The sequence below is a fragment of the Camellia sinensis genome, chromosome 13 (assembly GCF_055761805.1).
Source record: "Camellia sinensis isolate YWXY chromosome 13, ASM5576180v1, whole genome shotgun sequence".
NCBI lineage: Eukaryota > Viridiplantae > Streptophyta > Magnoliopsida > Ericales > Theaceae > Camellia > Camellia sinensis.
The window spans coordinates 5938753-5953323 of NC_138973.1; the positions used below are offsets into that span (position 1 = coordinate 5938753).

Sequence of the window (14571 nt, forward strand, 5' to 3'; positions counted from 1 at the left end):
CATTACTTTTTTGGTTAAGTGTAACATTGAGAGTTATCTAGCATACGATTGCTTGGTCGGCCATTGTACCTCCAACCTTGCAAGTCATCCTTAATGTAGTTGTTTGGTGGAACGTTGCACCTTTCATAGGTAAGTTTCGGAACCTAGTGGACACTCCGGCAGGAATGGATGAGTTCCACCGAAGATATAACATTCCCAATGATGTCATGTTGACATTGGCGACGGTAGACGCGGATCAGTTGTGTAGGAGCACCACAATGCCCTTCTCAATTGCCTCCATCGGAGAGGGGGGTGTTAGGTTTCCGCTGAACCCTTTGTTGCGTCGATTCTTTTCTTATTTTGAACTTACACCAATGCAAATATCAATGAACACATTTAGAGTGGTAAACGGTGTCTCAGTCTTAAACAACCTCTTAGACTTGGACTTAGGTATTTGGGATATCCTTCATTGCTACTCCTTATGTCATAATAGAGGCAGTAAAACCTATTAAGTCAAAGTTCGGTCATTGGACCTCCAACTCGTTACTGAACTTCCTGATAACAACAAGCATTGCTTTGATTTCCTTCAAGTTGGAGGTAATTGGGAGTTTGCGGCCGAGGAGGTGAGCCGATCGAAGCAAGTTCCACGAGAGAATGGCCACCCAAGTCATTCTTTATTTTAGTTTCCTTTTATCCATTCGCTTATCGCTTGTGATTTTTTTTAAGTGTTGTTGCTTGTACTTGCAGGTTCAAAGAAGCTAAAAAGGAGGCTAAAGAAAGAGCATCCGAAGGATATCAAAGTTGCACTAAGGTACGAAGATCGGTCGGCCCCACATTTGCTTAACTATGTGCAAACTTACAGACATGCCATCCAACGGAAACCCAAAGTAAATGAATTCTCGAGGGACTCACTTGAGATTGAAACTGAAGAGCAAGTTGGCCATACCACCGGAGCTTCCTTCTTCACCAATTGAGAGGTCTAAGGGTGGAAAAAAGCATGTTGTTGTTCCTCCTCCTCCTGTTGCTACTCTTGCTCTTCCTGCTGATAGGACTTGAAAGAGGAAGAGGTCCAAAGGTAAAGAATTTGTTGGGGGTTCTAATGAGCAGGGCTCGGTTGAAGAATGGGTGCCTCCCTTGGAGCATAACGGTTGAGTAATCACTACATCGGACAGCACAATCTACTCAAGCGACTTGGCTTTTGACTTATCAAAAGCATTGCTGCTACCTTTGGATATGGCGGAGCAAAACATTTCAAGCGACGTGTTGATCAAGGGTTCAGTGTAGATGCTAACCGCAGTAAGTCTTCTTCTATGTCTTTGTCATTTCCTTAAATTTGGTTGTTGAGAATATGACATTTTGGTTGGTGCAGTGCATTCAGAGGATGCACATCATGGATGAAAGGCGGCATCGTGAGGAGCAAGAGAGGGTTAAGACGATCAACATGTTGGCTGATGCTGATATGTCCTTGAAGGAGGCCAGAGAGGATCTAAAGGAGATGGAAGATGCAAAGAAGAAGGCTGAAGCACTGATGTTCATGGCTGAGCGGACGGCTGCAGATGTCGATGCTGCTCTGAAGTCTTTAAAGGCTAATTATTAAGGGATGGTAGACGAGGCCGAACAGAGGGGCTACGACGAGGCCGAAAATACCTATTCGGAGGAGATTTTGAAGCTGAGGGACAAGATCTTTACTAAGGGTTGGATTGGGGCTCTGCGCACTGCTAAGGTGGAAGAGGCTTCTCCTCTTTATGATATTGACGATATCCTAGTCCCTTTGAAGACCGCTGCAAGGGTTAGGATGAGAAGGCCTCAGGGGGATGGAGCTACGAATGTTGATCCTTCTGGCCTTTCTCCTTTCCTGCCCAGCTCTTCCTTAGTTAGGCAGACTGTCGATCCTACAGAGGAGGAGCACCGCGAGGATGGACACTACGAGGAGGAGCAACACAAGGAGTAAGTTGGTAGGTTGCCTCGAGTTTTTGCTTTTACTTCTACTTTAGTAGTTCTTTTGTAATGAAACTTGGAAGTTAATGAAGTGTCTTCAACTTTTGCTTTAGTGCTCGGTTGGATAGGCTATGATACAAATTGAGCTTCCTTTTGTAATGAAGTGCCTTCTAAATTTGCCAAGTGTTAAACTTGCAACTTGTACTCTTTTTATTTGTCTTGGAGTCCGGTCAGCTGGACCTCTTCTTTTGTAAGGCTGGACTCTTTTTTGTAATTGAATTTTCACTTCAATGCACTCGTTCTTACATTTTCGTATGTGTTGAACCGCTTATCTTTAATTTTTTCTTGTATGTAATGTTTGCCTTTGCTTGTATGTAATGTTTGCCCCCGGCCAAGCAGAGGCTCTGTGGCCTAGCGGGCCATCTGTTCGGTCTGATCAGGCTTCGTGCCTTAGAAAAAATTGAGTGAGTTTTTGATGCCCCCAGCCGAGAATGAGCTCTGTGGCTCAGAAGGTTGTCTGTTCGGTCAGACCATGCTTCATGCCTTAGTAAAGAAAAAATTGTGAAAGTTTTTTTATCATGTTGTTCGGCCGCCACCTGACTTGGTCAAGTTTTGGCATGATTTAACCCCTCGTAGAGTGTAATTCTGCTCTTCTTCGAGCTCGAATTGTGAATATGGACCGTGCTCTAAGTAACGATACTTGGCACAAATTCCACCAAGTTATACCACTTGGCACCCCACTCCAACCAAAGGGTCGAGCATCCGGGATTGGCTTAAGTTAAGACCCGTGGCCAATTTGCTCCACCGAGCATAATGTACAACACAAGTAAATAAGGACAAACTATAAAATAAATTTCCATTCATTGATACTTGTAACTTTTAATTACATCAAGACATGTTCTGAGAAATACATTACTGTTAGTACTTCATCTTAAGAATGACATCACTGGAAGTACTTCTTTAGGTTGGCAACGTTCCATGGTCTAGGAATTGCCTTCCCTGATAAGTCAGCCAGATAGTATGCGCCATTGCCAAGTGCTGAAGTAACCTTGTAGAGCCCCTCCCAGTTAGCACCGAGTTTCCCTTCTCCAGGAACTTTTTTGTGATCCATTACCTTCTTGAGTACCAAGTCACCTGGTAGGAATTGCCTTGGACGCACATTCTTGTTGAAGCTCTTAGTGAGTTGCTGCTGGTAAGTCGCCAATAGAATGAGGGCAGCTTCCCTACGCTCTTCGGTCATGTCCAGAGCTTGGGCGATGGCTCCATTATTATCTGCTGGCTCAAAGATCTCAAAACGGATGGTAGGAAGGCCAACCTCCAAAGGGATGATTGCTTCCATTCCATAGGTAAGAGAGTAAGGTGTCTCACCGGTTGACCGACGAGGAGTAGTTCGGTAAGCCCAGAGGACATTCGGTATATCTTCCACCCATTTGCCCTTAGCTTTTTCAAAACGCTTTTTTATCCCGTCAATGATCATCTTATTGAACGCTTCAGTTTGGCCATTGCCCTGTGGGTAGGCTGGAGCGGAGTTTCAGAACTCTATCTTCAAGTTAGCGCAAAATCTCCTAAATATCTTGCCATCAAATTGTGTACCATTGTCAGAGAGAAGGACTCTGGGAATGCCAAATCGAGTCACAACATTGCGCCAAACAAACCTCTTAGTGTCTACTTTTTTGATCTTGCACAAGGCCTTCACCTCCACCCACTTGGTGAAGTAGTCAGTTGCAGCGATGAAGAACCTTTTATTCCTAGTTCCCCTAGCTAATGGTCCAACAATGTCTAAGCCCCACTGAGCGAATGACCAAGGACTGGTGAGGGGGGTTAGGGCTTTGGCTGGCTGGTGAATGAGAGGAGCAAACTTTTGGCACTTGTCGCACTTGCGGACATACTTTGGGCCTCCTTTTACATGCGCAGCCACCAATACCCCATGTGTTAGGGCTCGGTGTGCCAAAGACTGACCACCAATGTGACTCCCACAAATTCCGTCATGGATCTCATAAAGCACATCTTCCACCAGACTTGGATGAACACGTAGTAGATAAGGGCCCATGTAGAACTTCTTGTAAAGCTTGCTAGATGGGGAGACCCAAAATCGAGCAGCTCTATGCCTTGTCTTGTGCGCTTCTTTTTTGTCCTTAGAAAGGGTGTCATTCTTCAAGTAGGCCAAGAGTGGGTCCATCCAACTTGGGCCCAAGTCAGTGCAGAGGACCATTTCGACTAGTTGAATACTTGGTTGGGGTACGTATTCCACCCATATTTTGCGGCCGTCTCTGGAGTCGACCGAAGAACCCAGGCAAGCTAAAGCGTCAGCATGACCATTTCCCTCTCGGCCAATCTTCTCGACTCTGATGGTTTGGAACTTTCTGATCAAATTTTTGGCCTGTTCTGCATAACTGGCCATCCGCTCATCGCGAGCCTCATAAACTCCAGAGAGTTGGTTGACCACTAATTAGGAATCACTAAAGACGAGTAGCTTCTCCGCGTTGAAGTGTTCGGCACTTCGCAAGCCGGCTAGTAGAGCTTCATATTCTGCTTCATTATTAGAAGCTTTCCAACCCAATCGAATGGCCTGCTCCCACATGAATCCTTCAGGAGAAATAAGGACAACTCCTGCCCCTGAGCCTTTTTGGTTAGAAGAACCGTCCACAAATAGCTTCCACATCTCTCCAACAAAAAGTTTCCATGCTTCGGCTGGGGATTGCCCTTTGTGCTGGCCAGTCATAGTGACCAAAGCTGAGCTCCCTTCGGAGGGAACAGCTGGTCCCGGGGTGAATTCTGCAACAAAGTTTGTCATGACTTGAGCTTTGATGGCTGTTCGAGGTTGGAACTTGATATCAAACTCTCCAAGCTCCACCGCCCACTTTGCTGTTCGGCCTGAGAAACCTGCTCGACTGAACACCGACTTGAGGGGGAATTCAGTGAGGACGTTGATGGTATGCCCTTGAAAGTAGTGAACAAGCTTCCTAGAGGCAATTAATAGGGCATATGCCAATTTCTCCAATGGCAAGTATCTAGTTTCGGCATCTAAGAGGGTCTTGCTAACATAATACACTGGTTTTTGCTCCTTTCATCCTCTCTGACCAGCACTACACTAACAGCATGATCAGAAACAACCAAGTAAAGGAAAAGCTCCTCGGTGACAGGTGTAGATAGAAGGGGAGGAGAGGACAAATACTTCTTCAAATCTTCTAGTGTTTCGAAGCACTGGCTTCCCTATTCAAAACTGATTTTCTTCCTTAGAAGTTGGAATAAGGGCTTCATCCGATCAGAGGACCAACTGATAAAACGGTGAAGTGCTGCAGCCATGCCAGCAAGTTTCTGGAGTTCCTTAGCCTTTGTAGGCGCTTCGAGGTCTTGGAGGGCTTTGATTTCGAGGTCTTTGAGGGCTTTGATTTGGTCGAGGTTGGCTTCAATGCCCCGCCTAGTCACCATATACCCTAAGAACTTCGTTGATCTTACCCCAAAGGCACATTTTGAGGCGTTCAGTCGAAGCTTGTGAGTCTTCAAAATTCCAAACACTTGCTCAAGGTCCCTCAGATGGTGCTCGGCCAACTTGCTTTTGACGACCATGTCATCAATGTATGCTTCCATGGTTTTACCGAGTTGGTCCTTGAACATTTTGGTGGCCATTCGCTGGTAGGTCGCACCAACGTTCTTTAAGCCAAAGAGCATCACTTTGTAGTAGTAAGTGCCTCTAGGGCTGATAAAAGCCGTTTTCTCCTGGTCAAGACCGAACATAGGGATCTGGTGGTAGCCACTGTAGGCGTCTAGAAAGCTCATGCGCTCATGTCCAGCCGTTGCGTCAACAAGTTGATCTATTTGTGGAAAGGAGAAGCTATCCTTAGGGCAAGCTTTGCTAAGGCTAGTGAAGTCAACGCAAACTCTCCATTTGCCATTCTTCTTCTTCACCACGACGGTGTTGGACAGCCACTTCGGGTACTGCACTTCTCGGATGACTCCAGCAGCTAAAAGTTTGTCTACCTCTTCGATCACTGCATCGGTGTGTTGTGCGGATGACCGTCTACTCTTTTGAACAACTGGTCACGCTCCTAATTGGACGTTGAGTCGATGACAAGCATAATTGGGGTCCAATCCAGGAGTGTCATAGGTCGACCAGGCGAACACTTCGATGTTTTTACAGAGTAGAGCCAGTAATTGCTCTTTCTCTTCAACAGTGAGGGAAGTGCCGAGCAGAAAGAACTTGTTTGGGTTTCCTTCTTCTACTAAGACCGTCTCTAGGTCTTCTATCATCTTCTCGGTTGGCACTCCGCCGACATCTTCCAAAACTGGCTGGTCAGGTACTTCTACCATCTGCACTTGGTCGCACACTTGTTTGGCTTTCATGGCGGCAATGAAGCAGTGTTTGGCCACCACTTGGTCTCTGCGAATCTCCTCTACTCCATACTTGGTTGGAAAGCGAACAAGTTGGTGATAGGTGGAAGGGATTGCCTCCATCTGGTGAATCCAAGGTCGGCCAAGGATGGCATTACAGGGAGATGGGGTGTTTACCACCAAGAAGTCAACAAAGACCATCTTGGACTTAGCTATGACAGGCAAAGTTATTCGGCCGAGCGGCCATTCTGTTTGCGAGTTGAGGCCAACTAAAAGGGAGGTGGCAGGTGGCAGGTGTCGCTCACTGAGGCCAAGCTTCTTGAAAAGCTCATAAAGCTCATAATACATGATGTCTGCGGCACTTCCTTGGTCAATCAGGACTCGCTTCACATCGAACTTGTAGGCCACACCAACTGTAACAATGAGGGCATCAGTGTGGGGGTGTTGGATTCTCTCTAGGTCCTTCTCAGTGAACACGACGTTGAACCGAGAAGGTTTGGCTTCTGTCTTGGACTTTTTTGGAGGAGGTCCTACCGACATTACCTGTTGAATGTGGGTGGCTCGTTAGATTTCTCCTCGAATGGTGTTTTCTCTTTCAGGGTCAGTCATTCTATGGATAATGTTGATGACCAACCTCGGGGCATGGTTCTCTTCAGGAGGGGCTTGGTCTGGTCCTTGTTTTTCCCTCGTCTTATCAACGTCTATCCATTGTTGGAGGTGTCCCACCGTAACCAAGTCCTCCAAGTGTTGTTTGAGAGCTTTGCAATTTTGCGTCTTGTGTCCCTTCTCTCGATGATAGGTGCAACACAGTGTTTGATTGTGCAGGGTCTTCAGGCATTTTAGCTGGCCAGACAAAGAAGGCTTCCCCTTTAAGTTTCTTGACGAGCCTGTATATTGGCTCTTTGAAGACGGTAATGATGCCTTCATAAGACTTGGCCCTTTTCTCTTCGTTTTCTACTGTGGAGCGGTTCCTTTGGCCATAGTTCTTGCGCTGCTCATCCCTCATTGGTTGCTCAGTCCTAGGTGGTCGAGGTGGTCTGACTTCTTCCTCAACAACCGCAACATGTACTGAAGTAGCGTCATCTTCCACACGAGCTTGTTGCTCTATTTGAGCCCTCAAATCCATCATGGTGGGGGCAGGTCATTTCGTCAACGACTGCCTTAGCTTGTGCAAAGGAGGTAGGCCTTGCTTGAAGTATAGCACGACCAATTGTTCACTGCAAACATTTTCCCCCAAGTCACCATATTCCTCCCAATACTGTCGCGCGTACTGGCGTAGGCTCTCTTTCCTGTCCTTTCGGATATTGAACAAGGTATCTAACTGCTTTGGGACTCTGCTGTTAGAGACAAATCGGACTGAGAACACCTCAGAGAGCTGCGTCCAGTCATAAATTGAACCATTGGGGAGTTTGTCAAACCATCGAAGGCCAGTTCTCCTAGGCTAGAAGAGAAGACTTTACACATAGGCGCGTCTAGCGGTAATGGCTAATGTGAGTCAGAGAGTCCGTCTTCCCATCATAAAGAATGAATTTCGGTAGGCTATACTTCCGTGGAGGTTCATCTATTTTTTTTTTTGGAATTTTTCAAAAAAGTGTATTTTTTAGATGCATCTCAACAAGATGGACTGGAAAAAAAAAAAAAAAAAATTGACATAATTTTTAAAAAAAATACTAAAAAGTCACAACATTTTGTTTATAAATTTTAATGTATTTTTCGTTTGTATAAGTAGGTGGGCTTGAGTTTGTTTTAGACCTATTATTTTGAGAAAAATGGTAGAAACTCCAAAAAAGTTTATTAAAATTTTAAAAAAATTTAAATTTTTTTTTGAGATTTCTAACATTACTCTTATTTTAAAGAGTAATGCTATACAAATAAAAAATTCATACATAATTTTTATATACAATGATGTGACTCATTGGGAATATTTCATTTCAAAACAAAACATCATTAAAGATGGATTTACTTATAATAATGGCATTACCACATTATTTTTATCAAGTTTTTTTGTATAAATTTTATGTATGTTTAGAATTTTTTTTATTTTGGAATATGTGGGCTTAACTTTGTCTTAGATCGGCTATGAGAATTGGGCTTGGTGCATAATTGCCTCGTTGCAAATATTATGAAGTGGTTCCAAACTCAACCGATATTTTCTGGTTTGGTTCGGCTCATATGGGGTGATGGTTTGGGCTTGGTTGCATTTTTAGAAATTTATCAGGATTAATTCAGTTTATGTCGAGTATAGAACCAAATCAAACAGACTTAGCTGTACCCTTTACTTAGATGATAAAAATCTTGAGAATGAGATTGTGATTTTTGTTTTTCATATTCTAAAGTTTAAAACATAATTGAGTAAAATTATTAAATAATGTCTCAGAATACTTTATGACATTATGGTGTTTTTTTGTAAATGAAGTTACAAAAACATGCTAAGTGAATCATCTATTGTTTCATGATTATTTAATAGAGATGGGTCAATATTGCCCACTCATAAATTTTTTCATTAAGTTATTAGTCAAAAACTTTCTATAAAATAATGCCACGGGAGACTATAAGATTACTAGGTAATTGCTGATAACATATTCAAGTGATTTCACATTTTTTACCATTTTACTTCTAGCTATTTTTCAGCTGCCAAACAGGTTGATGATTTGAAATTTTTTTTTTACACCAATAGGCCCTCAAAGGTAACATTAACCTGTTTTCATAGTTTATTGAAGAAATATTATCAGATGTAATTTTAAAAATTATAAGGGAGTTTGATCTTTGTAATTGTTAAAAACATCAAAGGAGGATCATATAATTTATCTAAAATTTTATAATTTTTTATTTAGAACTTGAATGAACACTTAATTTTTATTTCTAGTAATACGATTTTTTTTAGATCAAGAACAAAATATTCATTGTAAAATCGATAAAAAAATGGATCAATCTCATATAGCAATATCACAAGATCTCAAAAAAGAGATAAATAATTTTTATAGAAAGAAAGATAAAAGTCTCCATGGACGAACACAAAGAAGAGAAACAAACCTCCACACCAAAATAATTATCACATGACCAAATTAAAAATTAAGGAAATTAAAAATAAAAAAACAAACCCAGATCCAATATGATTCTTGATAGTAATAAAATTTACATTCCTTCCATTCAAACAATAAGAATACAAATACATACCATTCAACTCTGGATTCATATGATTTATTCAAACAGTACATACCATTCATTCAAACGATAAGACTAGAAATACATACCATTCAACGCTGGATTCATATAATACATACCATTTATATTACTCCACCGTATGATTTATTTTTCTGATTCTCTTTCCTTGTGATATAGAGGTCTAAGCAAGCTTAAGAACAACCTCGATGGCCAAACCCCAGCTTCCCACCTGCAACATCATAGACCACATCCAAAGTCTTCTGCTGTGTATTTCCGAAAATAACCAGATCGGAGGAGTTACTATTTCCGAGGAACGCCAGGCAGGCATTGGACGAATCTGCAATGAGTATCCCCGAGTAGTCAATCGCAACCTCAATGTTGCCGCCGAACTCAAAGCTTATACTCGGTATCTTCAGCGTCGTGTTCTTTTTCACACGGTAACATGTATCGAATCCCGACACGGGTTTAGCCATCCGATATTGCGTCATGTGTTGCCGGAAAGCCGTTTTCAACGCATCGTACGCCGCCGCAGGAAGCCGAGTGATGACCGCGCCGGAATCGATTACAGATCCGGGGGTCTTGAACACCGATTGAGAGATCGATAATGTCTTGCCACCGACTTTGATTCCGATTATATCGACGTAGTATGCTGTAGGATCTTGCGATTTCGATAGCAATGGAGTGAATTGCAGAGATGATCCAGCGGAGCTTCTTCCTCTTTTTCCAAAAGTTAGGGATCCGGTGTAACTGGGAGTTGATGGAAGACAGTACGAGAAGTAATTCCCGTATTTGGAAGATATTTGTGAGACGAGAGACAATCGAGATCGGCCGAGTCCGATCAACCCGGCCTCGCCGGCGAAGACACCTTTGTTGTTCTCGCCGCAACCGAAGAGGAAATTGGGGAAAACATCGGAGGGTGTCAATGTGAGAGTTTCGGATGCGAAGAAACCTTGGGAGGTGGAGCCATCGAGGTACCCGATGCCGTAGACGCAGGTGTTGGTTGAGCAACTAGGGGTGGTGCTGGTGGAGGAGGAAAGCTGAGAGCATTGTCGGGAGGTACAGGTGATGTTTTTGTATGTTGTTGAGTGGGATGGGTCGAAGATTGGTTGTTTTTGTTTGTGGCAGAAGACGATGCATGGTTTGCACTGAGTCCAGACGAAAGTGCTGCCTGTGTCGAAGACGAGGGATAGCTGTTTTTTGGGGGTTCCGAGTCCGACTGTGACGATGTAGTTGAAGCTGCCAATTGGGATGCCCGACTTCGCAGGGATGGTGGTGGCGGCCTTGGAGTTGGAGGAGGAGTCCTTTTCCAGACTGTTTTGCCTGAGTCGAGACTGGATTGAGTTGACTCGGGACTGGTCACGAGTCAGAATCTCAGTCAGTGTTGGAGGAGCACTCGCTTTCTCTGGACGTAGATGAGAGCATGGACCATACTTGTGAACTACTTTCAATGACACTGTCCTCTCTTTCCTCTTATCTGATAAATAAATAAAAATAAAACAAAGTAATAAAAAAAAATTATTTTATATAACATTTTTTTTATTAATTATTTTAATTTATTTTATTTTATCATTATTTTAGTCAAAAAGTCTGCAACCAATAGTATCATACTTTAATCAAATTATAAATAACATTACAATAAAGACCATAATAGATTTTTTTTTTTTTAGGGTATATATTACGTTCATTTTTATAATATTACTAATGATTATATATATATAATAATTTTATCTCAAATTATGGGGAAAAGGATTATGAAAAACTGAATTATGGAATTTAAATTGACAATCTCTTACATTTCTCATATTAAAGTATTCATAACCGATCTTTCAAAAAAAAGAAAAAGAAAAGAGAAATACATATTCATTTATAGTAGAAATAATGAGTAAAAATAAGAAAAAAAATATCACATCAATGAGGTTTTGAAAAAGTAATTATAAATCAGTGAGAAATTTTATAAATATTAATAATTAAAATTGCAAATTTTTTTATAAATTTATATTTTTTTTCTACCCTCTACTAGGCTGTAAGAACCCTAAAAAAATGCATTTAATCTATATTAATTTGTAGTCATTTTATATTTTGAACTTGATAATTTTTATTTAATATTGTATTAATTTGTTATTGGGTTTCGTAACTTCCTATTTTTAACCTATTGTTTAAAATTTAACAAGTTTCAATACTTATTAAATGAAATAAAATATTATTAATTATTTCTTAACAACCTAAGTTAAAAAGTGATTCTTAATTTTATTTGTATGATTAATTTTTCTAATATTAAATTATATGTATGATAAATTTATGAAATTTTATTAACTTAATGTAATTGATTAATTATAAATATAAATATTTAATTAAAATTAAATTATACAAAGATAATGGAATTGTTCCAGTTTGATTAGTAGGAAGGATTGTTTAGGAGAGATTTATGGACAAAATATTAAAAATAATTATGTAAAATTTTATAAAAATGCTTGAGGCCTAAATTTATTACGTTTATAAATTTAATTTTTTTTCTAATGTCACCCTTTTTAAACAAAAGAATTATTGCATTAACAACTTTTTTATACATGAAAGTATGTGAGATTGAATTATATATATTTTTAAGTAGATAGAGATCTAAGTCAATTGTGGTCTCATACGTTGGGGACCATGTGGTGTTTCATTGCATATTCCATAAGCAAAGGAAAATTTATGACTTTCATTGGGTAAAATAGTGAGATTTAATATTTTTAATTTAATTTTTTAGAAATAATATAACAAATGTTATATATTGAATTGTGTAAAGTATTACTATAAGACTGTCAAATAACCGTTTTAAAGACTTTCTCAAAATTGAGGTGCGGCATAGCCACTCTCAAACCCCTTCCTTCCACCTCAAAGGAGAGGGAATTTTTTTTTTTTTTCAAACACATTATTTTTATTATAATATGATATGATATGATAATATATAGAGAGAGTTGATGTAAATGACCTTTGATAGAAGGGCTGCAAACAGAAACTGGTAAAAGAGAATTGACTTGAAATGTATGAAAGTGGCTTTGCATAGTCTTTCTCTCTCCACCATCCAAAGCATAGCCATTCTTTGAGGAGCAGAGAAGAGAGAAAAAAGAAACACAAAAGAGGAAGCTAATGGTTATGGATGAAGCTATTGGAGTGGCCATCATTGACAAAAAGCCTCTCTCTCTCGATTATGTTATTTTTCAAAGCCCTTCTTGTGTTATGAGTGTTGTAAAAAACTATTGAATTTGTAATGGATGTTCAACCTTCACTTCCTAAGACAAAATTTTCAATATTATTAAGATTTCTTTTGGGAAGCTTTAATTTAGCCTGACTTTTTAGTTAAATTAACCTGTTAAGTTAGCTCTTTTTTAAAAGAATTTTTGACTTTGAATGCGATAGTTGTAAGAGAAAAAGTGAGATAATTATGGTTTAGATGTAATATTTTATCTTATTAGCTAAATTAATTAATTTTGTTTTTTTTTTTGTGCTTATTTAGACATTTTTATTTCCCAAACACTAAAATAACACTTTTTAGATTTTTTTTTTCTCTTCTAGATATCTAGTGTTGCTGAGAGAAAAATAATTTCTAGAACTAGAAGTAAAAATTTATCCCATATTATTTCCTCTTTTATTCTTTACCTCTATATTTTCGTTTGCTTCCTCTCACAAAATTCATGAACAAAATGAAACCAATTATTTAGCTATAGAAAGAAAATAAGAAGAGATAAAATTATTTTAATTACTTTAGATTGGTCATATTAGCCACTTAAAAAGGTCATCTAATTATTTTTTTTCCTCCCTAAATTCAAAATTTAAATACAGCCGTTTTGAAATTTTGCAGTTTGGCATGATTTGATATTTTTTTGTAGTTGAATAAATATGTGTGAGAGAAAAAGTGATTGTGATTGAGAGATGAGAGAGAAAAAATGATTGATTGATATGTAATAAAAGAAAATAATTTAATTTTTAAAAAAAAAAATTCAACCAAACATCCAATATGGTCCCTTTATATGCGTGATGACTTTATTGGTAATCAATTAACGCCATTAGTGACACTATTGTGTGGTTGCTTTAGGATGACCACAAAAAACAAAGAAAAAGAGAAAAGCTCGACTCCTAAATTTAATTTTTTGGAGATAGTATAACAAATGTTATATATTGAATTGTGTAAAGCATGACTGTAAGACTGTCAAATACCATTCTAAAGACTTTCTCAACATTGAGGTGCGGCATAGCCACTCTCAAGCCCATTCTTTCCACCTCAAAGGAGAGGGAATTTTTTTTTTTTAAGAACATTATTTTTAATATAATATGATATGATAATATATATAGAAAGAGTTGATATGATTGACCTTTCATAGAATGGCTGCAAACAGAAGCTGGTAAAAGAGAGTCGACTTGAAATGTATGAAAGTGGCTTTGCATAGTCTTTCTCTCTCCACTACCCAAAGCATAGCCATTCTTGGAGGAGCAGAGAAGAAGGAAAAGAGAAACACAGAAGAGGAAGCTAATGATTATGGAGGAAGTTATTGGAGTGGCCATTATTGACAAAAAGCCTCTCTCTCTCGACTATATATGTTATTTTTCAAATCACTTCTTGTGTTATTAGTGTTGTAAAAAGCTAGTAAATTTATAATGGATGCTCAACCTTTCACTTCCAAATAAGACAAATTTTTTGATGTTATTAAGCCTTCGTTTGGCATTGGCTAATATAGTCAATTTTTATTATTGAGACTTTTTAGCATGACTTTTTTAGCCTTGCTTGGTTTGGATTTTTTTGATTTTTTAAACTTTTGTGAGAAAATTAGTGTAATGATTACGGTTTGGATATGACATTTTGTCTTATTGACTAATGTAGCCCATTTTGAACTTTTGTGCTTTTTCAGTCCCAAAATGAAAACCAAACAAGAGCTAAGCCTTCATTTAGGAAGATTTAATTTGGCCTGACTTTTAGGCTAAATTAACCTAGTTAAATTAGCTCATTTTTAAAAAAATTGTTGACTTTGAATACGATGGTTGTGAAAGAAAAGGTAAAATAATTATGATTTAGATGTGACATTTTATCTTATTTACTAAATTAACTTATATTTTAATTCTTTCCATACAAGCTCTAACTTTACATTTTCTCTGGTCATCATTCACATTTCCTTCTCTTAT

General features: G+C 39.1%; 2 protein-coding genes across 3 annotated transcripts; both read right to left on the reverse strand.

The window, feature by feature from the left end:
• Window positions 1–2860: 2860 nt before the first annotated feature.
• LOC145805185 (uncharacterized) lies at window positions 2861–3394 on the reverse strand. The gene has a single exon (XM_082900243.1). The coding sequence runs from the start codon at window positions 3392–3394 to the stop codon at window positions 2861–2863; it is 534 nt and encodes a 177-aa protein (XP_082756369.1).
• A 5943-nt stretch (window positions 3395–9337) lies between these two features.
• On the reverse strand, window positions 9338–14021 carry LOC114319094 (aspartyl protease family protein At5g10770). Of its 2 annotated transcripts, none has more exons than XM_082901311.1 (2): window positions 13767–14021; window positions 9338–10888 (listed from the first exon to the last, which is right to left on the reverse strand). In XM_082901311.1, exons 1-2 carry the CDS (start codon window positions 13954–13956, stop codon window positions 9606–9608), a joined length of 1473 nt encoding a protein of 490 aa, XP_082757437.1. In that variant the 5' UTR covers window positions 13957–14021; the 3' UTR covers window positions 9338–9605. The 2 variants fall into 2 exon arrangements, with proteins under 2 accessions (XP_082757437.1, XP_028121898.2); XM_028266097.2 differs by lacking the exon at window positions 13767–14021 and adding an exon at window positions 12386–12659.
• Window positions 14022–14571: the final 550 nt, after the last annotated feature.

Bases quoted from the DNA above. Each gene is read 5' to 3' on its own strand.
- LOC145805185 (XM_082900243.1), bottom strand. From the start codon at position 3,394: ATGATCATTGACGGGATAAAAAAGCGTTTTGAAAAAGCTAAGGGCAAA.
- LOC114319094 (XM_028266097.2), bottom strand. From the start codon at position 12,578: ATGATGGCCACTCCAATAGCTTCATCCATAACCATTAGCTTCCTCTTT. The intron at 10,889-12,385 runs GTCATTTACATC...TTTATTTATCAG, and splicing joins TTGCAGCCCTTCTATCAAAG to ATAAGAGGAAAGAGAGGACA.